Source organism: Bipolaris oryzae, assembly GCF_000523455.1.
Source record: "Bipolaris oryzae ATCC 44560 unplaced genomic scaffold scaffold_0, whole genome shotgun sequence".
NCBI classification, from domain to species: Eukaryota; Fungi; Ascomycota; class Dothideomycetes; order Pleosporales; family Pleosporaceae; genus Bipolaris; species Bipolaris oryzae.
This window is the reverse complement of record NW_006911276.1, coordinates 612,002-636,041: the sequence shown is the minus strand read 5'-3', so window position 1 is coordinate 636,041 and position 24,040 is coordinate 612,002. Positions and strand designations below refer to the sequence as shown.

At 52.4% G+C, this 24,040-nt stretch overlaps 12 protein-coding genes across 12 annotated transcripts; 8 read left to right on the top strand and 4 right to left on the bottom strand.

The window, feature by feature from the left end:
* Positions 1-214: 214 nt before the first annotated feature.
* COCMIDRAFT_79901 (uncharacterized protein) lies at positions 215-2,373 on the bottom strand (the record flags this gene model as incomplete). Its single annotated transcript, XM_007684097.1, has 2 exons — positions 215-660; positions 717-2,373. 2 exons carry the CDS (start codon positions 2,371-2,373, stop codon positions 215-217), a joined length of 2,103 nt encoding a protein of 700 aa, XP_007682287.1.
* Positions 2,374-3,134: 761 nt separating this feature from the next.
* COCMIDRAFT_21402 (uncharacterized protein) lies at positions 3,135-4,209 on the top strand (the record flags this gene model as incomplete). The annotated part of the gene is made up of 3 exons (XM_007683922.1): positions 3,135-3,561; positions 3,616-3,646; positions 3,807-4,209. 3 exons carry the CDS (start codon positions 3,135-3,137, stop codon positions 4,207-4,209), a joined length of 861 nt encoding a protein of 286 aa, XP_007682112.1.
* Positions 4,210-5,449: 1,240 nt separating this feature from the next.
* On the bottom strand, positions 5,450-5,766 carry COCMIDRAFT_79270 (uncharacterized protein; the record flags this gene model as incomplete). The annotated part of the gene is made up of 2 exons (XM_007684096.1): positions 5,450-5,613; positions 5,661-5,766. Coding segments are annotated over 2 exons (270 nt in total), but the record flags the coding sequence as incomplete, so codon positions are not given.
* A 650-nt stretch (positions 5,767-6,416) lies between these two features.
* On the top strand, positions 6,417-6,876 carry COCMIDRAFT_79619 (uncharacterized protein; the record flags this gene model as incomplete). The annotated part of the gene is made up of 2 exons (XM_007684095.1): positions 6,417-6,509; positions 6,559-6,876. The coding sequence occupies 2 exons, from the start codon at positions 6,417-6,419 to the stop codon at positions 6,874-6,876; spliced, it is 411 nt and encodes a 136-aa protein (XP_007682285.1).
* A 465-nt stretch (positions 6,877-7,341) lies between these two features.
* COCMIDRAFT_79318 (uncharacterized protein) lies at positions 7,342-8,003 on the top strand (the record flags this gene model as incomplete). The annotated part of the gene is made up of 2 exons (XM_007684094.1): positions 7,342-7,507; positions 7,573-8,003. 2 exons carry the CDS (start codon positions 7,342-7,344, stop codon positions 8,001-8,003), a joined length of 597 nt encoding a protein of 198 aa, XP_007682284.1.
* Positions 8,004-8,456: 453 nt separating this feature from the next.
* COCMIDRAFT_79924 (uncharacterized protein) lies at positions 8,457-10,084 on the top strand (the record flags this gene model as incomplete). The annotated part of the gene is made up of 2 exons (XM_007684093.1): positions 8,457-8,850; positions 8,913-10,084. The coding sequence occupies 2 exons, from the start codon at positions 8,457-8,459 to the stop codon at positions 10,082-10,084; spliced, it is 1,566 nt and encodes a 521-aa protein (XP_007682283.1).
* A 290-nt stretch (positions 10,085-10,374) lies between these two features.
* On the bottom strand, positions 10,375-11,513 carry COCMIDRAFT_79673 (glycoside hydrolase family 43 protein; the record flags this gene model as incomplete). The annotated part of the gene is made up of 2 exons (XM_007684092.1): positions 10,375-11,350; positions 11,398-11,513. 2 exons carry the CDS (start codon positions 11,511-11,513, stop codon positions 10,375-10,377), a joined length of 1,092 nt encoding a protein of 363 aa, XP_007682282.1.
* A 601-nt stretch (positions 11,514-12,114) lies between these two features.
* COCMIDRAFT_79382 (uncharacterized protein) lies at positions 12,115-13,848 on the top strand (the record flags this gene model as incomplete). The annotated part of the gene is made up of 2 exons (XM_007684091.1): positions 12,115-12,251; positions 12,303-13,848. The coding sequence occupies 2 exons, from the start codon at positions 12,115-12,117 to the stop codon at positions 13,846-13,848; spliced, it is 1,683 nt and encodes a 560-aa protein (XP_007682281.1).
* A 40-nt stretch (positions 13,849-13,888) lies between these two features.
* Positions 13,889-15,049, bottom strand: COCMIDRAFT_31563 (uncharacterized protein; the record flags this gene model as incomplete). Its single annotated transcript, XM_007683973.1, has 2 exons — positions 13,889-14,419; positions 14,483-15,049. 2 exons carry the CDS (start codon positions 15,047-15,049, stop codon positions 13,889-13,891), a joined length of 1,098 nt encoding a protein of 365 aa, XP_007682163.1.
* A 373-nt stretch (positions 15,050-15,422) lies between these two features.
* COCMIDRAFT_79541 (uncharacterized protein) lies at positions 15,423-16,438 on the top strand (the record flags this gene model as incomplete). Its single annotated transcript, XM_007684090.1, has 4 exons — positions 15,423-15,521; positions 15,577-15,813; positions 15,867-16,213; positions 16,261-16,438. The coding sequence occupies 4 exons, from the start codon at positions 15,423-15,425 to the stop codon at positions 16,436-16,438; spliced, it is 861 nt and encodes a 286-aa protein (XP_007682280.1).
* A 625-nt stretch (positions 16,439-17,063) lies between these two features.
* Positions 17,064-18,417, top strand: COCMIDRAFT_79427 (uncharacterized protein; the record flags this gene model as incomplete). The annotated part of the gene is made up of 4 exons (XM_007684089.1): positions 17,064-17,156; positions 17,208-17,373; positions 17,427-18,078; positions 18,129-18,417. 4 exons carry the CDS (start codon positions 17,064-17,066, stop codon positions 18,415-18,417), a joined length of 1,200 nt encoding a protein of 399 aa, XP_007682279.1.
* Positions 18,418-19,389: 972 nt separating this feature from the next.
* COCMIDRAFT_21394 (glycosyltransferase family 1 protein) lies at positions 19,390-23,922 on the top strand (the record flags this gene model as incomplete). Its single annotated transcript, XM_007683921.1, has 4 exons — positions 19,390-20,262; positions 20,311-20,751; positions 20,798-23,566; positions 23,620-23,922. The coding sequence occupies 4 exons, from the start codon at positions 19,390-19,392 to the stop codon at positions 23,920-23,922; spliced, it is 4,386 nt and encodes a 1,461-aa protein (XP_007682111.1).
* Positions 23,923-24,040: the final 118 nt, after the last annotated feature.

Below are 24,040 nucleotides of genomic sequence, written 5' to 3'. Positions count from 1 at the left end.
CCCCCCCCCCCGGCCGCCCTAGCTCGACTGTCTCTGCGAGCCGCTGCCCTATGGCGACGCCCTGTCATATCATGCCAAAACACTCGCACTACGCAGCAAGCAACTGTGCCGAAATCATCCTCCCTTGGCTACCCCGGCCTGCCCTTGCCCCAATTTCATACTTGCTACACAGTAATAGACCGTAGTATCTAGTAGAAGTAGTAATAAATGCTATTCACAGCTTTGCACGCGCTTCTGTTGCGCGGTGCAGCCCTTTTCCTCTTCGCTCAAAGTATTCACGAATCTTCTCCCTCGCTACATGGACCGCCTCGCCGTCCTCGATCGTGCTGGGTACCTCGACTTCCTTTTCAAACTCGCCATGCGTCGCGTTCTCGAGCAGTTCCCGCAGCACTCGCCGTAGCGTCTTGCCGCTCCTCGTCTTGGGTATCATGCCCTTTCCCTGAATGATGCCTCCCAGGCTGGCAATGGCACCTATCTGCTGCCGTACAAGCCCTTGGACCTCGCCAAATAGCCCCTCGTCCACCACGGCCGATTCCGGATGGTCGTGCCTAGACAGAGTAACAAAGGCAAATGGCAAGTGCCCCTTCAGAGCATCGGGAATCCCCACCACAGCTGCTTCGGCAATCCATCCATGAGACGTGATTGCTTGCTCAATGGCGCCTCATCATCGCTGTTAGCACATCCACGCCATTCCATACATGCTAAACTCAACTTACCCGTGCTGAACCGGTGCGCCGCAACATTGATCACATCGTCAGCGCGTGCCATGATGGAAATATACCCTTCCTCGTCCATCATCCCCGCATCTCCCGTGTCAATCCACTTGCCATTGAACCTCTTCAAGTAGCCTTTGTAGAAGCGTTCCTCGTCTTCCCACAGCGTCATGAACGCCGTCGGAGCCAAAGGTATCGCCATGACAATGTTGCCCATCTCGCCCCTCGCAACCTCGTTGCCACTGTCATCCACCACCCGCACATCAAACCCCGGCATCGCCTTGCCTGCCGAGCCTGGTTTGATTGTGAGCGGCTTTGGACGCGCTTGACACGAAAAGTCCAGTCCTGACGAAGCACTTAGCGCAATCCCGGAAATGGGAGAACCCGACTCTGATGACCACCAGTTATCTACCACCACTGCGCCCGGAGCGCAATGTTTGGTCAGCAACTCCTGATACATGCGAATGATACTCGGCTCGCTTCTCTCCCCTGCCAGAAATAGGGCTCGAAGTGTCTTTAGTGCACCCCTTTGGCCTCTTGCTTCGAAAAAGTGGTTTTCGCCATCGTCCCTTCGAATCGCCCGCAGAGCGGTTGGAGCAGTGAACATGGTCGAGACGTTGTATTCTTCTACAATTCGCCAAAACGTACTCGCGTCTGGAGTCCCCACTGGCTTTCCCTCGAATAAGATCGTCGTGGCGCCAGCTAGCAACGGGGCGTAGACAATGTACGAATGTCCGACAACCCATCCAATGTCGCTTGCAGTAAACATGACATCTCCTACACCATGGATGCTAAAGAGGTACTTGATGGAAAAATTGAGGCCCACGGCATGCCCCCCGGCCGAGCGAACCACGCCCTTTGGCAGCCCAGTCGTTCCCGACGTGTAAATGATGTAGATTCCATCTCCACTCTTTACTGGTACAGCGTCGGCCTTGAGCCCTCGATTTCTCGCACTCTTGACCAACCGCTGCCAGTTCCGCTGCCCATCTTCCTTGAGTATTGGGTCCCATCTCAGCTGCTCTCTTTGCCACACAATGATTCTGGATGGTTTGAATTTGCTCTTGTCAACCGCTCCCTCAATCATGCTCTTGTACCCAGTCGGCTTCTTTGTCCCTTCAATCCCACACGAGGCTGTCATGATGGCCACGGGCCTACTTGCTTCAATTCTCTGTGCCAGTGCCGCCGAGCTGAAGCCGCCAAAGACGACGGCATGTATGGCTCCAAGGCGAACAATGGCCAGCATGGCAAACAGAGCTGCTGGCACCATGGGCATGTAGATGAGAACGACGTCCCCTTTTCTTACACCCTCCTCTCGCAGTACGCCTGCAAGTGTCTCTACTTCTTGTAGCAGCTGCTTGTATGTGTACTGCTCTTTTTGACCCGTTACCGGACTGTCCCAGCAGATGGCAATGTTGTCTCCATTTCCATTCGCCACGTGCCGGTCAACGCAGTTGTAGGTTGTCGAAATCTCGCCGTCCGCAAACCACTCCCAATGCTCATGCGTCACATTACTTTTCTTCAGATATTTAGTCGTTTTCCGGAATGCATGCGATGGTTCTCTGTGCCAGTAAAGATTAGCTGCCTGACGCTTCCAAAATGCCTCAGGATCAGAGATTGATGCTGCATAGACTTGGTCCTGGATGTGTTGATGCGGCGTCATGGTCGGGTTTGAATCTGAATGTGATGGCGAGCTGCACAAGACGAGACTATGACAACGGGATGCGGTCTGGTTTCATTAGCAGTTGATAGGAGCATTGAATGGAAGAGAATCTAAATCGCGCAAGAGGTCCGTTTTTGTCATGACGCATCGGGCTAAAGGGTCATTTTGGGGGGGGGGGGAATACCTCGGAACGAACAGCTTGGACATGCCCAGATCTCCGCAAAGCACTAATAAGTAGTAGCGGGGAAGCACTAACTTGATTGGGATGCAGTGTTACTGAAGACATGTAAAGCTAGGAACATGCACAGATATCACACTCGGGCCTTCTATGTTTGCACCCGTCCATCTAATGTCGAGTATGATTGTACTTCCCGCAACACACGTTGTTCGCGTGGGTGAAAGTGTGTGACTGCGGTTTGCTCCGTCCCCACCATGGTCGTGCTGTAGTCTCTCATATTTGGGCACTGAACAAGTGCAGACGAGCAGGCAATTTGACTAAGGGCACGACGGGCATGATCAAATACACTGGGAGTCGCAAGACAAAGCGAACATTCCCTTGTCCTAAAGCATACTGTCTTCCTCCATCAATCCACGATGCTCACTGTCCAACCGATCAGACATCAGACTATTTCCGAACATTGCCCGGGTGACGTAGTATATAATCGACCATGGAACCATCATACCCGCGGCTCGCCCAAATAGCCCTCAACTCGTCAACACCACTGCCCCAGGTCGCTCCAAGGCTTATCACAGGCATCACTATGGCTCTGTCCCCGACACCTCGGGCCCTTCTTTTTGATGTCTTTGGTACCTGCGTCAACTGGCGCAAGTCCGTCGTTAGCGCCCTGTGTGACAAAGCTCACGAGTCGCTCAATGCCGCCACTGCATCGCTAGCTTCACAGCTTCGACTACGAGCTTCTGCCATGACGGAAGAAGATTGGAGTCGATTTGCGCAGGAGTGGAGAGACAGCTACAAGGTCTTCACCAAGAAACTCGCGGCGGATCACTCGTCCACTTGGATGACCGTCGATGACCATCACCTCCAGTCACTCAAGGAGCTCCTAGCCAAGTGGGAGCTCCAAGGCTTGTGGGAAGAGCATGAGATTTGCGCCCTGAGCCTTTGTTGGCATCATTTGGTGCCATGGGACGACTCTGCTTTGGGTGTTCAGCTACTCAACCAGCTGTTCGGTAGGTCGAGGACAGCCAACTGGTTGCCGACGCGTCGCTAAGTAACGGAAATAGCAACATGCACACTTTCCAACGGTAACATGAGGTAAGTTAGCTTCCGTCCCTACGCGAGGTCCACTGCACTTTCATGCATGCATTGGTAAACAAGGACGCGCATTCAACTAAGACCATGGATTGTACCCAAGATCATTTGCCGACGTTGGTGCCCGCGCGTTTGACCGTCTGATGCTAAAATCACTACCCAGCCTCCTCTCTGATCTCCGCGCCTTCACCGCCATACCGTTTACACACCTCTTCTCGTCCGAGATGTTCGGCACCTACAAGCCGTCGCCCGAAGTCTACCTTGGTGCTGTTAAAGCACTGGGCGTCGCGCCTGCTGAATGTGTCATGGTAGCTGCTCATTTGAACGATCTCAAGGCCGCCAAGGAAAATGGTCTGCAAACCATCTATGTTGAGCGCACTGGTGAGGAGGACTGGGGCGATGAAGAGATTGAGAAAGCACGCACTGCCGGTTGGGTGGATATGTGGGTCGGTCTTGGTAATGGCAACAGAGGCTTCATAACCGTGGCAGAAAAGCTGGGCATCTCGGTGGCAGAAGGCAATGCAGCTATGCGGCTGAGCTCCTCCCTTCCCATTGGCATGGATTGAAGACGCCAATCTGACAGATGCCTCTTACCTATGTCAGAGTATTGGTGGGCTAGACATGCGTAGTTGCGCGTTATGTTTGGATGTTTCGGGATCCCATGGTGTGCAAGTCTCTTGTGGCGCGTAGTGACGGCTTAGTTTCGCGACTTGTGCCCATTGAACCATCCTGCAAAAATAGAGTAATGAAGACCTTTATTTTCGTAGTCCAGACGACGTGTTCAGCACGTGTAGTGAACAATACTGCACGTGGCGTGATGTTCAGGGATCTACTTTGTTTCCCCTGGTGTTGCTTGGCGCGAAAAGTGAACACATGTATACAACAGCCTCTATGACGCGACACAAGAAGATAGATGTGAAGAGAAAACATATTTGCTATAAAGACGCGTATCGTGTTTCATACGTTCGTTTTTCATTTTGGTTTTTTTCTGTGTATATCATTTTGATGATTGGAGGTTTGTGATGAGTATTGTGAGAAGACATTTTGCGTATTTAATCTTAACAATTAAACATTTCAAAAATTCACACTGCACCACCACCACGTCGGATTGCGCTCAAAGTGGGTATATAGAATTCCGTTATCATAGAGATAATTATCAATTAGTTTTTAAGAGGATTAACCTGGTGATCACGATGTTTGCCTACTCGGGCGCATATAATGACGTCATCGGCATGGTCTCAAAATTGACACCACCAACATCAGCGGACGATGAGATCCTTGTGAACAGTGAGAACGTGAGCTATAGTAACGGAGTTTTATGGATTGAAATTATATCGACAGGTTGGGTGTGGATTATCATGGACGCCTAGTTTGCACCAAGCAAAGCGCCTGGTGCAGAGGCACATAATAACCACGACCCCCAAAGGAGAGGCTCAGGGGCGATGTGCTGTTGCTGGTCAAGTCCATAGCAGTTGCACGTAGCATACAAGTACATGCAACGGACGGCATATAAACATAGAGATGATAGCACGGATAGAGCCGCCAAACCCGTAAGCACGCGGCAAGGGGGAGGGCACAGGTTACGAGACACAAGTAGACAAGAACACCAGACATCACTAGACACAGGAGAAAAACTGAAGTATTATGGTATCATTCCATGCAAAGCAGAAACCGACTGATATAACCGTGAACTCCGAGCCTTAGTATACTGTACAAGGCTATGACCATCCCACCGAGCACCGAAGCCGACCATGGACTGAACAAGTCGGCAAAAGTCGTAACATGAAAACCGTGAAGAAAAACACTCTAACCACCGAAACCGTAAAGGGTGCGGCCTTGTCGCTTGAGAGCGTAGACAACGTCGAGAGAAGTGACGGTCTTGCGCTTGGCGTGCTCAGTGTAGGTGACGGCGTCACGGATAACACCCTCGAGGAAGGTCTTGAGAACACCGCGGGTCTCCTCGTAGATCACTGCAGAGGGTTAGCGGCAGATCGTGTGTAAGGAGCGGGACACATACTGGCTGAGATACGCTTGACACCGCCACGACGAGCAAGACGACGGATAGCGGGCTTGGTGATACCCTGGATGTTGTCACGAAGAATCTTGCGGTGGCGCTTGGCACCACCCTTTCCGAGACCCTTGCCACCTTTGCCGCCTGCATGATGGGTTAGTGTGCTGCTGGAGGCTGTAGACGCGCTGCTGGACGCGTCGTGGAGCAGAGCATGAGGGAGTACTCACGACCAGTCATGTTGATGGATGTGTGGGGTTGTTGTTGTTTGGAGGTGAGTGTGCAGAGTGGATTGGAGGGCGTAAGAGTGATAGACGCGGTGAGATTGGATGCTGGACTGGAGACTGGGCTGGCGTAGTGGTGTTTATGAGGGCGAGGGGGCGCGTGCACGGCGGGCGCCAGATCACACACCTGCCACGCCGGATCAGAGTGACGCACGGGCGCGCTTTCCAGATCAACGACCGTGCCCCTTCCCTTTCGGGCGCGCGGTCAAGCGAGCCAATGGCGCAAGCGCGCTCACTTGGGAGTTTTGTTGCAGCGCGCATTGCCAGCAGTTTGGCCTTTGGTGTTCCTGGGCCTGCTTTGCACCAGGCACGCGCAACAAAGAGTGATTTTCCTGCCAACTGCCCGCCCGCCCGATTACCATATAAGCAGCGCCCGCCCGCCTGTCTCCATCCCTCATCCACTCATCAGCTCCACTCATCAGCCTCATCCACACAACTCCTTTCCTCCACACCATCCACCACCACCACCACCACAACAACCATGGCTCGCACCAAGCAGACCGCCCGCAAGTCCACTGGTGGCAAGGCTCCTCGTAAGCAGCTTGCCTCCAAGGCCGCTCGCAAGTCCGCGCCAGTAAGTCTCCTCTTACCCTGTCTGCCATCGCCACTCTAACCATCTGTAGTCTACCGGTGGTGTCAAGAAGCCTCACCGCTACAAGCCTGGTACCGTCGCTCTCCGTGAGATCCGTCGCTACCAGAAGTCGACTGAGCTCCTCATCCGCAAGCTGCCCTTCCAGCGTCTTGTTCGTGAGATTGCCCAGGACTTCAAGTCCGATCTCCGCTTCCAGTCCTCTGCCATCGGCGCTCTTCAGGAGTCCGTCGAGGCCTACCTCGTCTCCCTCTTCGAGGACACCAACCTGTGCGCCATCCACGCCAAGCGTGTCACCATCCAGAGCAAGGACATCCAGCTCGCCCGCCGCCTCCGCGGTGAGCGTGGTTAAGCTTTTCACCTTCAACACGACATGACAACATCCTCGGGTCGGTGATGGGTCTTTGGTTCGGATAGTACAGGCGTTTGGGTTTTTTCATGGTTCACGGTCTTCAACTCGGTTTTATGAGTGCACACGAGCGGTGCTGAGCATGTAGTATATCCAGGCTAATCAGTGGTCACTGGTCGATATCCCACGAAATCAATAGATTTCCACTTCAAATTATTCAATGCTCGCAACGTGACCTTCATTCTTCTCAATCTTATTATTGACTTCTCCGCTGCCAACCTGCCAGTAACGTCATTTTTGCCACCCTGTCTTGCTTAGTTCCACCACATCCATCTTTGGATCTGGCTAGAGTGGCAAGTGATACCTTTCGCAGTCGTCAGTGCAACCGCAGCTACAAACGCGCTGGCTATCGTGTCTCGGTATGTCTGTTATAATCACACCCTTGATCCGCACCTATTAAATTTCGCAATGACCTGGCAACGTGAATTATCATCATGGATGTCGCCTCCTCGACTGAAGGCAGCCGATACACCGGCTGTCGGCCAAAAGGCACCTCCATTGCCCACCTTCGGGGAATCTGTACAGAATGGCAAGCCAACCATCATCAGTTTCCTTAGACACTGCGGCTGTCCTTGTAAGTAGGTCTGTTTAGCATTGGGCCCATCTCCAGACTAAACAGTCTTGACAAAATCACTCTAGTCGCCGAGAAGACTTTCCTCGACTTGCGTGCCATTGCACCTACTCATCTAGATGTTCACTTCGTTGCTGTTTCTCACAGCGACCGAGAATCTACAGACAAATGGCTTGCTTCGCTACCCGACCCTTCGCAAAACAAGCAACCCAATCTCCATGTCATTGTTGATGCGGAGCGTGAGACGTACGCTGCGTGGGGCTTGGGTACGTCGGGCGTATGGCACGTCCTGGCGAGCATGCCCAGCGTTCTGAAACTGGCCAACAAAGAAGGCATCAAAGTCAGGCCGACTGAAAGTGGCAGCAGGTGGCAGACCGCAGGCAACTTTGCTATAGATGGTGAGAGTATAGTGAGATGGTCTAGGAAAAATGAGCGTGCAGACGATATGCCAGACTTCAAGGAGGGACTTGATGCGCTGCTGCAAGATGGAGTTGAGTGAATTAAACCCAGCAAAGCCATGCAAGGCGGAAGTACAAGAATTTGTAGCGTTCCTTGCGATTCCACCGTCTAGCTCTTGTATTTCTCCTTGGTCTTTGGTTTTCCTTTCTAATTCCATCCTTCGTTCCGCGCTTTACACTTGACTATGTGGGGGACCATGTCGGCGCGTGATGTAACTTTCTCTTGTACACGATTGATCGCGCCAAATATTCGTGTAAACGAATAGCTGGAGCTACAACACAGACAAAGTCTGTTGTGCTGAGTAGCTCATATGCCTGACATACATGACCACCATGACCAACTACAGCTTGGGCCCAGCTTGTGCTGAATGGGCGTAAAGTCCTAAGTATGACCTCATCAGTAGGCAGACGCGAAAGCGCGCCAGCCTGAAGCGCGCCCCACCGCCACCGCAACCACACGCACCACCAACATATTGCGGCTGGATCATGGCATCATGACAGCACCGAATGTGCAGCTAACCAACCAAGTAGGCGATTATGGCTCGGATGTTGAAATCGAATCTGTCGCCACACTGAGTGATTATGGCTCAGACATCGACATCGACGACGACATCTTGCTTGCAAGTGCCTTCGCCACGATAAGAGGCGCAGCTCCTCTCGACAGAAGCGCAGCCTTGCCCAGTGTAGAGTTTGAACAAGGCGAGATTGAGGACGAAGAGCACGATGTGGAGGGCTTCGTGCACATACACAAGCCACCAGTGCTGCGTGTCGCTCAAGGCACGAGAAGTGTCCTGGCGGATAAGCCGAAGAATCCACAAAGCTCTCCCATACGAGAGCGATGTACGTTGGAAGTCGAGTATGACGAGAGATCGCGGCGAGCATGGAGTGGTAAGTCCAGTATTGTCGCGGCTAGAGAGTGTCTATGTCGACTGACGACTAACAGTTATTAGTTCCCTTTGAACAACCAGCCTTGTCTCCTCGACGCTCACCATCTCGCTCGCGTCGTAGCACAGCAGAAACCAAGCACGACAACGGTTCGCCACTCGAACGGTTTCGCACCAAGCCCAAGAAGCCTTTGTCGGTAACAGACCTTGTCTCTCCGGCATGGTGTGAACTGCAGTACTTGTACACTTTGAGCAAGTTTGGGCGCAAACCGAGAACACAGGCGATGCGCACGGGCTCCAAGATTCACGAAAAGCTCGAGGCCGAGGTACACACCACAGTGCCCGTGCAAGTTGAAAGCAAGGAAGACCGCTTTGGTCTACGTATATGGAACACAATATCTGGCTTGCGTTGTCTAAGCGAGACTGGCCTCACTCGAGAGTTGGAAGTGTGGGGGATTTTGGAAGGCCAGGTTGTCAATGGCATAATCGACGAGTTGTCCTACCAGTGCCCTGATGCCGCTTTTGAAGAGCAGCTCGAGAAATCTAGCGCTGAGAAAAATGGTGGCATCATTCCGCTGCCCTCGGGCCAGCTCAGAATCTCAGATGCTTTTGCCAAGGATTCCACTCGAGGCACGTCACAGCCTAGTCGTCAGATCTATATAACTGATGTTAAGACGAGGTCTGCAAACTCGCTTCCTGCTGGGGCCTCGTTGCGTCCGACATGGATGCAGCTGATGCTCTATCGTAAACTGCTCGAGTCACTGTCGTTGAATACGGTGGATGCAGAGACCATCTTCTTACGCTATGATTTGCAACCCCTCCAAAACTTCAGCGATACGTTTATGCAAGCGGTAGGCGGCATCGGCCCCCATAATCAGGCTCCTGATTATCCAAATCTTCTTTCTCTGTGGTCACTGCTGGTTACCGAAATGCAAATCGCGGTCCCTCCTACAAGTCTATCGCCCATTGTTCGCGCCGAGTTTCGCTATGCAAAGAGTGGCCACATCATTGGATCAGAGCTTATGATCTATGATCCTGACACCATTGACAAGTACATCGGCGATGAAATGGCGTGGTGGAAAGGCCGGAGAGAGGCAAAGGGAGTGGAAATAGAAGAGGCTTTCAAGTGCAGGATATGTGACTTTGCCGACAGCTGTAGTTGGAGAAGGACAAAGGTTGATGAGGCTATTGAGAAAAGTAGACTGAGGCGAGCAGCTAAGGAAAAGAGTGCTGTATAGCCGAATGACTAATCATTGAACTTTCCATCATCTTGGAACACTTGCATCATATACACAGTAGCCTGATCAACGTGGTAGAGACTTATTCATATCATTGATACTCTATATGTAAGCCTAGTAAAGGACACAGAATCAGTTGCCCATTCGAGAATTGTATGATCCACCTTGTAGTGATCAGCCCGAATAGGAAACACCGATACCATAAAACACATGGAAGCTGATTATGGCAACGCACACAAATCACATGCCAACGGGCCATTTACTATCCAGATATCGCCCAACATGGTGATTTACTGACCACTAGGAACCTGATAAGGCCCGTAGCCTGGCTTTGGGAATTTGGGCGTACCGTCCTCGTTCCAGTCAAACTTTTGAGCACGAATGGTACGGGCACTCCAGCCGTTAGTCGGATCTTTCATTCCATGATAGACGATCCAGTTCTCGGTATTGTCGGGAGAAGTGGTAAATGACGCATGGCCAACACCATACGCAGACTCGCTAGGGTTCTGATAGAAGACGGGATACGGATGCTTCCGCCAGTCACTAGGATTCATTGGGTCGTCGCCAACAAGCTCGAGCTGACCAAGGCAATAGTTGCGATTGTCTGAGCGGGCGGCGCTGTAAATGAGAAAGTTTTGGCCCGTGGTAGGGTTGGTAAGCTGTTGAGGGCCCTCGTTAGACGAGAGGCGATCGTTACTCGCGCGACCAAAAGGCGTCTTCTCCCACGCATACTCTGGCACCGAGATAACTTGACGCTCTGAGAAGGGCGAGGTGGTTGTAGAGGGATCCGACATTTTGGTGATGCAGAGGTTGGCTGGCCAGCCATCGTACTTACGGTACCAGCAGGAATAGATGTGATATAGCTGACCCTTATACTGGAAGTATGTGCCGTCTATAGCGAACTGGTCATAAGTCTCGAGTTGACCATGGTACCGATAGGTAGCAGTCCACGGATCTTGACCTTGACCAGCCACAACGAACATGCGGTGATTGACGGCGGGGCAGTTATATTCGCACCACATTTCGACTTCTGGCGGCGGCGAGTCGTAATTGGGGTCGGCAGTGAAGATGACCCACCAAGCACCGTCAATCTGGTGAATTTCCGGAGCCCACAGGTCAGTTGAGTAGGGCTTGTTGGGCTCCGGGTGAAAGATGGTCTTTGACTCTGCGCCGTTCCAGTCGGTCATGGACTTGCTGCGCCAGAGGGTTATGTTGACGTTGTTGGTGTAGGTCATGTAGTAGAAGTCACCATGGCGGAACATCCAACTGACAGTGGTTAGCGGTCACACGGCGGCGGTGGCAACCAAGCTTACGGATCAGCGCCTGTGTCGACAATGGGGTTGGCGAAAGTCGAGGTCGAGTTGGTAGGAGCAGAGTATTGGCAGAGAGCGCCAATGGCAAGCGCCATAGTGACCAAGAGCTCGAACATGCTGAGGATAGAGAGAGACGGCAGCTTGAGCAAAGCAGAAGGAGGAGTGGGTGGTTAGAGTATTTCGGCAGAAAGGCAGAGAGGCGGAGAGGCGGGGTGGTGTGGAGCGAACAGTCCCAAAAGGGAAGTGACGTGAAAGAGGAAACCTGTATTTATGTGTGAATGTACTAGTAAGTTCCTTAAGTATGTATTATGTACAAACAAAAACAACAGCCATGACGCCCCATGTGCGGGGGGAGAATTCGCCCAACAACAAGCAAACATGGGTCTGTCCCTGGCAAGTCATGTGCTGTGGTGGAAGAGTAGTTTCGCGGTGCTCTGTGACTAGTATGTATGTATGTACGTATGCGTACATGGACGCGGTTGACGGATGAGGCTGGTGGTGGTGTGGGAGCGACCCAAGCTTCCCCGCGCCGGTCGAGGCTGGCACGGCTGGCTAGTTGCAGGCCGCACCTACCACCTACTACCTACCACCCATGCACGTATTACTTACTAGCATGCGCGCCATACTCGTACTGTGTGCTGCACGACAGGCCGTCGATGGGCTTGGCACCTCTTTTGCGATCTACGACACCCTACAAAGCCCTCGACGGCACTCACCATGAACAACTCGCAGTTCCGACGGCTGCTTGTCGACATCCCCAAGACGCGAGATGGAGACAAGCAAAAGTCTCCAACTGCGCCAACGCCGAGGGCGGTGCTGGGTGCACGCAAACACTCGAGCATCCCCATGACGCCGTCAGTGCTTCCTTGCAACTGCATGCCCGACTCCTACTGACACGTCCACAGTCGCCAGGTTGGAAGAGGCTCGGTGCAGGCCGACTTCGCCCGCCAGCTCGCCGAGCGCAACGCCAAAAACAACCCTCAGAAGAAGGCCACATCTTCTGCGCCCAAGGGCACCAAGCTTGCTGCAGGATACACGGATCGCACCAAGACGCGCGACGACGATGAAGACAACGATATCGCAAAACGTATAAAGAACCTCGAGGAGTCCATGAAGCTTGGGCAAATCGACCGCGAGACGTTTGAGAAGCTGGTACAGGACATTACTGGCGGTGATGTTGGCACTACGCATCTAGTCAAGGGCCTCGACAGAAAACTGCTCGAAAGAGTGCGACGTGGCGAGGATGTTCTAGGAGGCCAGGACAAGAAAGTACAAGAAGAGGAACAAGACGCCGATGAGGCACCAGATGTCGAGGACGCCTTCGACGAGCTAGCCGAAGCTGAGATTGGTCCTGTTGTGCGCGAAAGGGTAGAGAAAAAGGGCGAAAAGATATCTTCGCCGCCTCCAGTCGCAGGCGTCAAGCGGAGTCGTAACGACATCCTAAAGGAGCTCAAGAGACAGCGAGAGGAAGCTGCTGCGGCAGCGGCAGCCGAGCACGAGAAAAAGTTCCCCACTCTAGGGCCTGGGTTCCGCAAGATAAATGCAAAAGGCGAGACATCACGCATCGAGACGGACGAAAAGGGACGCGAGGTACTCATCATCACCGGCCCAGACGGCAAAGAGAAAAGGAAGGTCAAGAAGCAGAAAACAGAACCCCAACCTACACCTCAAGTGCGCCATGATTTGGACGACGAGAAGAAGCCCATCAACATGCACAATCTCCCCGTACCCAAGAAAGACGAGTCAGAAGACGAGGATATATTTGAAGGAGTTGGTTCCAACTACAACCCATTGGCTGATCTGGACGACGGGGACGACTCCGACGAAGCAATAGCAGACCCACAATCTTCCGTTCCGAAGGCAGACAACGGCGGACAATTATCAGAAGGCGAGGTGTCTTCTAGTGAAACAGAAACGAATAACCAGAAATCGTCCAAAGACGCCGTGTCTGGCGCGCCTTCGAAACGAGACTACTTCAAGTCAGTGGCCCGTAGTACTGATGCCAGCCAAGGCTCCAATGTTGCTGCTGCCGATGCAACTGTACGCGCTGCTCTTGCAAAGGTGCGAAACCTGGATGAGAACTCCACGCTGCTGCAGAACCTGGGATCGTCAGATCCCAGCGATCCCGCAGCAAAGGAGGCACGTCTCAAAAAGCGTGCTGCCGAGCTAGCTGCTTCTGACCGCGATATGGAGGACATGGATATGGGCTTTGGCGCGTCACGCTTTGATGATGCTGAAGACATGGAGAGAGAAGGCGAAAAGATCAAATTTAGCCAATGGAAAGGGCTCGGTGCAGAGGGCGAGGAAGACGAGGGCGAAGATGGCACAAGAGGCCCAAGGAAGCAACGTAAGCGTGGGGGCAAGAAGAAAAAAGGTGACAAGAACAATGCTGATGATGTACTGAATGTCATGGAGAGACAAAAGGAGAGTAAGTCCAAGACACTGGGCTGATGTATTGACTAGCATGTTTGGACTGTCATTGGACGCCGCATCAAGCTCCTCTTGGGATGGTGTAATCTCTTGCGCCTTCTGTGCTGAATAGGACGACTACAGAATTTTCATCCAAACCCAGTCCGGCTCTTTGCATACTGCATGCTTTCTTGAGTGCAGTCATTGTGGCTGCCCCACACGGACCATTCTTCACACCCCGACTGTGCAGGTATTGCACATCATGATGCACATCAACATCGGACACCGTGACACTTGCATCGACACCATGTTTCAGAATTTGCCATGCCGTCTTTGATGTTGTTCCGCAGTTCATGCCGTTCATGATTGTGTGGCTGGTAGAAATGGGCGTGATCTCACCGGCTTTGAGACTAGTTTGGAGACTCGCTGCGACGTCTGGTTCAACCGTAATGACAGTAGCAGGGCGAGTCTGGGCTTTGTAATGCATCGTAACCGCCTGCGCCCACGATCCCACTCCGACAGCAGCAAATACGTGCGTCGCACCTGACAGGTCCAAATCCTCCAATTGCCTATCGGTTTCTGTGAGCATAGTCATGTAACCCTCGACGACCCACTGCTCAAGGTCAGCTTCTTGTTTCGTGTCATGTGCACAGGAGGGGGAGAGGGGGGGATACACCTCTGGGATTTCTTCATAGCCTTCCCAAGCCACATCCATAATTAACATGCCCCCCTTGTCCGCTTCTTCCTTTGCCTTTGCAACAGAGTAATCATAGTCACCATCCACGACAATAACTTTTGCCCCCTCACTCTCGATTTTCTTCTGCGTGGCCTCATCCATGAAGTCAGGCACAAAGATGACGGCCTTGATCTGCAGGTACTTTGCCATTCTTGCAACCGCTCTGCCCCAGTTGCCTTCGGTACATGTCACCAATTCTATGCCTGCTTTCCGTGAAGCGTCTCCCAGCTCATCCAGTGAAGCTGATGATGGAATGCCACACCTGGTAGATATGGCGTTGTGGATTGCCCATGATGCACCAAGAATCTTGAATGCTGGTAGGCCCAGACGCAGTGATTCATCTTTCAATAGTACGTGTCCGAGACCGAGTTCCTGAGCTAAGTCTGGGAGAGTAGTCAGAGGAGTGACGGCGTAGTCAGGTAGGGTCCGATGAAATGCCTCCACCACTGCGGGGTTCACAGGAGCACCATGATATGCCCAGGTAGCTGCAGATGGATTTTGAAACATGGTGTACAATTGGCCTCAGTTCTGCTTGCCTTGGCTCTTGCAAAACGTGGGTGCTGGTGTTTTGGTAATAGTACCGACAATTTGTTGATGTGATTACTTGCAGACTGCCAGTACTGTGCTCTCCCGTTGTTGCATATGCGCATAAGCCACGCGTGTCTCCCGACGGAAAGCGCCCTAAACCGGGTGGGCCCAGGTAAGCGTGGCGATGCTCGTTTGAGGGCCCTTGTTTGGTGTTACGGACACGCTACTATTACTAGTCATTAATTGAACGTTTGGGTACGTCATTCCTGAGGTACTACTAACTTCCTCTTGGACGCGTCCCCTCCAAAGCAACCTTCAGCCGCTAAGTAGCAGTAGAGCAAACAACACCAACATGTCGCAACCCAGGCCCCGGTCAGCTCTGGCAAATGTTCCAAGAGTCGTATTGCAGCCTACCTGGGACAACACTGTCGCGGCGTCGTACCTTGTAAAAGTAACTCATCATGTGCATACACACCTGTCCTTTAGGCCTGCTAACAAAGCCACAGGGCACCATTTTCTTCATTGCACATCCATTTCTTTACCCGCTGCTACAAGCCCGCCTACTCCCAGCATTTCTCCTCAGTGTATTTGTGCTTCTCAACCTTTTCTTCTGGACCTTGCTACCCCAAGTCCTCTTTCTCAAGCTGTTCCACCCTGCGGGCAGTGCCTGGGTCAACGCGGTGTTTCTCGTCCTCGGAGAGGGAGCAGCCATAGTCGCTCTACTATTTGAGTCTTTCTTGGTGGTATGTACTCGTGCCATGTTCACCGGCCAAGGCCGAGTGCTCATGTAGTGCAGGATGAATCTCAAGTTGATGTATTCGACGCCGTCTTGGTGTACAAAGGCTACGGAGACCTGGTCCGCCAATCTCGACCCCTCTCCGAAGATGGTATGAACGATCCTGTACGCCGACTCGGGAAGCCCACACGCCCCTCGGTCTATGCGCCCTTCTCCTTTCGTCAAATCGCCGAGTTTATCCTCCTACTACCTCTCAACTTTGTGCCGTATGTGGGCGTACCGATATTTTTGTTATTGACGGGCTATCGGGCGGGCCCGCTCCAGCACTGGAGATACTTCCAGCTTCTAGGCTACGACCGCAAGCAAAGGAATCTTGCCATCAAAAGGCGACGATGGCAATACACTTGGTACATAACTCGCATGCAACAGCAGGAATGCAACTGACCAACGACAGGTATGGGACAGCGTACTTGTTCCTGCAACTTGTGCCGCCATTCAGCATGTTCTTTCTTATGACAGCACCGGCAAGTTCTGCTCTATGGGCGGCTGATCTGGAAAGTCTGCGACGGGAGCGTGAGGCGAGCCCGGGTCATGCGCCACAATACACCGACGAACCGGATGCGACTTTGTGATTATGGGTGGTGTACTACTATACAATGCAATTGTTTGCCCTCTTGTTGGGATTCAGGGCGAGAAGCTCGATGCAATATCAGTGCTCGGGATCATGTGAACAAGTACGTAGTACTAGCACGCAAGAGCTAGGATGTTCTGGCGCGTCAGTGCTGGATGTGATCGGAGCTTGACGCGTTGTGCAAGCGCTCTGCAGCCGTCATTGTGGCTTCATGGGCGCAGGTGGAGTGAGTGGCAAGCCGTCTGGGCGATAAGCAAGCGCATGGCGACTCGAGTAGAATGTGAATTGACTGTGGTCGGCAGCATCCTTTGGCGGCACACTTGCTCGGCAGCGCGTTGTGTGTTGCCTGGAGCGTATGCGTACGTACTAGATGCAAGATACACCTGACTCGAGCAGGGAACGTGACACGCTAGGCGTTTAGGCCATGGGCCGCATACGTCAATCAGAGGCCGCGCTTCCCCAGCCTCATGCCTTCCCGCCCCATACTTAGCTTGCAGCCAGCTTAAGCTCCATCGCTCCATCGCTCCATCCATCTTTCCCCCCACGACTTTCCCCATCGTCCATCGTTTATCGCACACTCATCCTCCTTTCACATCTCATCCCTCTCTCATTCATCGCCTGTCATCATGAAGACGGCGATCCTTCTCGCAGCGGCCAGCTCGGCGTCTGCTGCTATCTACAAGACGCCACTCAAGAAGGTCTCGCTTTCTGACCAGCTGGTAAGCATTCATCACAGTCATGGGCCGGCACGTTTGTCTGATAATCGCCAGGAACATGCCAACATTGAGACACAACTCGCTGGCCTGAAGCACAAGTACTCTCACCAGCGCATGGCCAACTTCAAGTCTCAGTCTCAGATGGCGGCTGCCCTGAAGGCGCCCTACATTGCCGACGGATCGCACCCTGTGCCTGTCAGCAACTTCTTGAACGCGCAGTGTATGTCGCATAAGCCTCGTAGTGTCATAAGGTCAGCGCTCACACACTTCTAGACTTTTCCGAGATCTCCCTCGGCACGCCTCCTCAGTCGTTCAAGGTTGTCCTTGACACAGGCAGCTCTAACCTCTGGGTCCCATCGACTGAGTGCAGCTCAATCGCCTGCTATCTCCACACCAAGTACGACTCGTCTGCTTCATCTACATACAAGAAGAACGGTACGGAATTCGAGATCCATTACGGATCGGGTTCTCTGAGCGGATTCGTCTCCAACGATGTTTTCCAGATCGGCGACTTGAAGGTGAAGAACCAAGACTTTGCCGAGGCTACCTCTGAGCCTGGTCTTGCCTTTGCCTTTGGCAGGTTCGATGGCATCATGGGTCTTGGTTACGACACCATCAGTGTCAACCGCATGGTCCCTCCCTTCTATAACATGATTAACCAAGGTCTTCTTGACGAGCCTGTTTTTGCCTTCTACCTTGGCGACACCAAAGACAGCCAGGAGTCCGAGGCCACCTTTGGCGGCATCGACGAGAGCCACTACACAGGCAAGCTGACCAAGATTCCTTTGAGGCGCAAGGCCTACTGGGAGGTTGATCTCGATGCTATCACCTTTGGCAAGGAGACTGCTGAGATGGAGAATGTTGGTGCCATTCTGGACACTGGTACTTCTCTGATTGCTCTCCCCTCGGCCATGGCTGAGCTTCTGTAAGAACTGATTCATGGCACATAGTGATGCAGGCGCTAACAATGTACAGCAACAAGGAGATTGGCGCCAAGAAGGGCTTCAACGGCCAGTACTCGGTCGAGTGCAACAAGCGCGACAGTCTGCCCGACCTTACTTTCACGCTTACTGGACACAACTTCACTATTGACGCCTATGACTACATTCTTGAGGTGCAGGGATCTTGCATCTCTGCTTTCATGGGTATGGACATCCCCGAGCCTGCCGGTCCTCTTGCTATTCTCGGCGACGCCTTCCTCAGGAAGTGGTACTCTGTATACGACCTGGGCAACTCTGCTGTCGCTCTTGCAAAGTCCAAGTAAACATGTAGCCCTGGATATGATGGCCAAAAGGCCAACGAAATGGCATGAGAAGCAATGTTGATCAAGTGATTGGAGTTTGGCTGAAATTGGGCTTTGATTGAAAGGGTCTGGGAGGTATTTCTTTGGCTCGACATGGCAACACGGTCGGTATATGGTTAATAACAAATGTGATAACAAGTCCAGTAACTCGGCGTTGATCGCAGCGTGATGTGTGCAGTAGTACCTAGTATGCGCTTTGAGAGTGACGGATGCCGTGGTGTGCTAGCGTAGTAACAAGCAGCCGTGAATAATTGTCGACTGTCGACTGTCGATGCAGAAGAGTCAAAGTGGCGCAGCATGCGCTAGACGGACGGCTATCTAGTTGCCTTGGGCGTCCGGGGCTATTACCCCAAGTACATGATAGTGTAGAGTAGTACGGATCTGTACGCATGTGGCAGATACGGCTTGATGCGGCGTAAATGTCCATCCCTATCGATAAGTACGGACCAATGACGTCTGCAGGCTGGCCCATGGCGGCAACCGGAGGCTGGCAACCTAGCACGCAACCCCGGAGCGCGTGGGTTGATAACAACGAGGTCGCTGTCCGAGTACATATGCGAGTATGACGCGGTCTGCACATGACAAGTAAAGCCGAGTGGCCTGGTGCTGGTGCCTGGGAGTGTGTCTGGCAGTCTTATCATGTCACGCTAACAGGCGCCCTGCGGGAGTCTCGTGGCTGATGAGCGTGCATGGCTCACCGTGTACCCGTTCAAGTCATTCCTCCAACCTTTCCAATATGTGACATTCAACAAAGCACCCAACTGCCTTGCAGCCTCCAACGTCCCTTGCAGCAATAGTGATTTACACTACTCTTTCCACCTCGACCTGCCTTCTTCGGCCCGCCGTAGTACCACCGCTCACCAGCCTACCGACGCCGTCGACCCTCAACGTTTGTTGAGCGCAAGCACACCCACACCCACCACATCCTCCAACATGGCCTCCCAGGACAGAGACAGAGACAGATCGACCCGGAGAATGAGCAGGAGACGAAGAGATTCAAGACGGGAGTCCCGCGGCATGTCGCTCGATGTGCCGGAGCGCTTCAAGGATGGCGATGATGCTCAGGAAGACGTTACGGCGCCAAAACGAAATAACACCATGTCGATGAACCAATCCCTATTTTCCATGATCGCTCGCGCAGGGCAGCAGTCACAAACAGACCTCGGCACGATGCAGGAAGCTGACTCCGGTGATAGCGAAGATGAAGGTAAGCGACAGGCATCATACCATGGTTTGGATGGCGCTGCCAGATTAAGTCGCCTAAGCTCTGCAAATGACTTCCACATCCCGACAGAGGACCCTCACGACAAAAGCATGGCAAAAGGAAAGCACAGGCGGACACTGTCCGAAAACAAGCTCTTACGCTCGCTCCCCAAGCTGAAGGTGTCGAGCCGGAAAGAAGGACGCCCCGAAGGCCCGCGAGCTCACCCAATGTCTTCGTCGCAATTTCTACCACCAAAACCATCGCTCGGTCAATCTTCAGCAGCCTTGAAGAAATGGCAACCCAAAAGCAATGATAAGGACAAGGACAAGGAAAAGGCCGATATCACAATGGGCGAGGAAACACATACTGAGAAAGCATCCAATACTGGGCGGAAGAGCAGAAATGGAAGCACAGCCGGCTTGGACAAGGGCCAAAAACCTGTGACGCTTGCGCAGAGGATTCAACAAATATTTGAATTTGAGCAGCTTGAGGAGGTCATCGCCGAATACCCATGCTGGTTACTTCAAAGTATCCTATTACAGGGTTACATGTACATCACACAGAAGCACATATGCTTCTACGCTTACCTACCCAAGAAGCATGTAAGCATACATTTCCTGGATTTGCTGCAGTCTACTTACGTTCGATAGCATGATGTCACCAAAACAGGTTATCTCTTCAAGCGTGGCCGATCGAAGCTGAACAGATACTGGTTCGTCTTGCGTGGCGACGTACTCGCATATTACACCAACCCAGCAGAACTTTACTTCCCAAGAAACCGCATCAATCTTCAGTATGCCCTGACTGCCGAAGTGCTTGAAAGCACAAAAAAAGGCGACGAAGAGACTAGTTTTGCAATCACAACGGACGAAAGAAGATATGTTTTCAAAGCAGACAGTGCTGCGAGTGCGAAGGAATGGACCAGATCGATTCAAAAGGTCATTTTCCGAACTCATAACGACGGAAACAGTGTGAAGATATCGCTACCGATTCAGAACGTTCTAGAGATTGAAGAGAGCTCGATACTGGACCTTGCAAATACCGTCAGAGTCCGTGTTATAGATAATGACGAGACATTTGCCATAGACGAGGTATGTTTTGTCCAATGTCTATTCTTAGCATGTCTAACACAAGCAGTATTTCTTCTCGTTCTTCAACAACGGCCAAGATGCGCTCAATGTGCTTCGCATTATGATTAATGACAACGAGCATCATCAGGCTACCCCGGATGCTGGTGAACTCGAGAATCAACCCCCTTCTCATCGTGCCTCCGTAACATCGCCAACAGATGTTAGTGAAATGCCGCAAATACGTGAAAATGTGCGGGCTACTTTGTCACCGCTGCCTGTACCGCATGTCAGACGATCGAGCATAAGTGATGTGTCCGGTCGGTCTAGCAATGAAGTCAATGGAAAGAGCTGGGATGCGCGACGAAGCATGGATGTCACCCACACGCTTCGTCGCTCAAGCTATGAGACACGTCAATCTCCTCATGAGCGGCGACAAAGCTTCAGTGGTGACCCGCATAGCACGCAACACAAGCATCATTCGGAAGACGATTCGCCTCAGTCACCCAGAGCAGCAGACTCCGAGTCAGCTACTCTTTCATTCGAACCAGGCACTGAATCATCAGCCGCTATCCAATCGATGGATGAAAGCAATGCTTCCGCATCTCAAATACTCGACCGCTCCGATCTTTTCCGTGGACCAACAAACCTACCCGTCGATAATGCACCACTGAGCAAACTCGATCTACAGCATAGGGACTCACAGGAAACAACACGGTCAGCTCAAGCGAAGACTACAAATGTCGTAAAACGTTCCAAACCATCCGCAGCCGTAGCGGGTATGCCTGACTTTGAAGATGACACAGACGCTAGTCAGGCAAATCCTCGCATGTCAGGATCATCTTCAGCCTTACAGGATATCGCGTCCTACCCACTCCAGAAAGCATCGGGGCTAGCTGGGTTCTTGAGGACTCGATCGAAGAAGATGGGTAATCTGTTAGCAAGCGAGTCGATGGGCTACTATGAAAAAGTATCAGGCATGCTTGCGGGTGGACGAAAGCACTACAACACGGCCGAAGGCTTGGAGACTGGGGATCAAATCCATGGATTCGAGGATGATGAGGACGCAGCCAAGGCCGTTGAGAATTTCCGCGACCATTTCGCCTTTCCCGAAACCGAAATTTTACAATCTTCGTTCTTCGCATCCTTGCAGCGAGTGTTGCCAAACTATGGCAAAATCTACATCAGCGGGAGGTATTTTTGTTTCCGCAGTTTGATGCCAACGTCAAAGACCAAGGTCATACTCCCTATGCGAGACATCGAAAATGTGAACAAAGAAAAAGGATTTCGAATCGGTTATCACGGTCTCGCTGTTGTCATCAAAGGTCACGAAGAGCTCTTTTTCGAATTCTCCAAGGCCGAGTATCGGGACGAGTGTGCTATCACAGTCCTTCGTATATTGGAGAATACGAAGTACCTCGAGGATGAGGATTCATCTTCCTCGGGCGTGGATAGTGGAGACGAGGCGGCCAAAGTAGAACATGACTTGCTCCAGCAGGCGCGCGAGCACACGGATACTGGCAAGCAAGCTGATGTATCGGAGATTGTCCGTGCTGCAGACCATGACCGAATACCCCTCATATTCGACGACCCGCTCGCTTCGTTTGTAGACTTCAAGCCTTCAGAGCCGTTGAACATTGTTTGCCTTACCATTGGATCCCGAGGAGATGTCCAGCCGTACATAGCATTATGCAAAGAGCTCCTGAAGGAGGGGCATAAGCCGCGCATTGCGACACACGCCGAGTTTGAGCCTTGGGTGCGTAAACACGGCATCGACTTTGCTGTTGTTGATGGAAACCCAGCTGAACTGATGCGCATTTGTGTCGAACATGGCATGTTTACGTATGGATTCATGAAGGAGGCCAATTCCAAGTTCCGCGGATGGCTGGATGACGTGTGTAGTTCTTCGTGGAGGGCTTGCCAGGGTGCAGATGTACTCATTGAGAGTCCCAGCACCATGGCGGGAATTCACATAGCCGAAGCGTTGGAGATTCCATACTTCCGGGCTTTCACGATGCCTTGGACACGCACTCGAGCCTACCCCCATGCCTTTTCTGTGCTGGAGAAGAAGATGGGCGGAGGATACAACAGTCTGACATATATCACCTTTGATACTATATTCTGGACTGCAATATCTGGTCAGATCAACAAGTGGCGCCGGAGAGAATTGGGACTTCAAGGAACCACGCAGCATAAGATGCAGGCGAGTCTCCGACCGTTCCTGTACAACTTCAGTCCCCATGTGGTGCCGCCGCCTCTTGACTGGCCGGATTGGGTTCGTGTCACTGGCTATTGGTTTTTGGATGAGAGCGACTCATACGATCCTCCTGCCGAATTGTTGGCATTCATGAAAAAGGCACGTGCAGACGGCAAGAAGCTGGTCTATGTTGGGTTCGGCTCCATTGTCATCGACGATCCCGCAGCACTTACTAGGACTGTCGTAGACTCTGTATTGAAGGCAGACGTACGCTGCGTGCTATCTAAAGGCTGGTCTGATCGTTTGGAGACCAAAGACGCTTCGAAGCCGGAGATTCCCCTTCCACCCGAGATCTTTCAGATTCAGGCCGCACCGCACGACTGGTTGTTCAAACAGATGGACGCTGCAGTGCACCATGGTGGCTCCGGCACTACAGGAGCAAGCTTGCGAGCTGGAATTCCTACGATTATCAAGCCCTTCTTTGGCGACCAATTTTTCTTTGCGCAGCGCGTGGAAGACATGGGCGTTGGAGTATGGCTGAAGAAGGTCAATACGAGTGTTTTCAGTCGTGCGCTATGGGAAGTCACCAACAGCCAGCGCATGATCATGAAGGCAAAAGTACTTGGACAAAAGATCAGAAAGGTAAGTACATGCAACAGATGGAGGTTGCAGGTACCATGGCTAACACCTCGTAGGACAATGGCACGCAAGTTGCGATCCAGACCATCTACCGAGAACTAGATCGCGCTCGCACGCTCATCAAGAAGCAGACGAAACAGGACGACGACAATAGTGAGGAGTTTGAAGAAGACTGGACAATCATTGAAGAAGGCGAGGAGATGGACGGAGCTCATCCCTTTGCGATGCAGCAGCCATTGGCGGGGATCAACCAGGACGCATCTCAGATGGGTGCTGGTTCTTTGGTTCTGGGCAGCATGGTGTTGAAGGGCGCAGCTGCGCAGAAGCAGGCACCGTCAGAAGTTGCGCGTCGGGATTGAATCTTATCGGACTCTGGATGAGGACGTTGGGAGGCGTTGGGAGGAGATGGGGCCTGGATGGACGTCATAATGTAGTGGTAGTAGTGAGGGCTAGGGTATTAGATTGTATGAGTGCAGT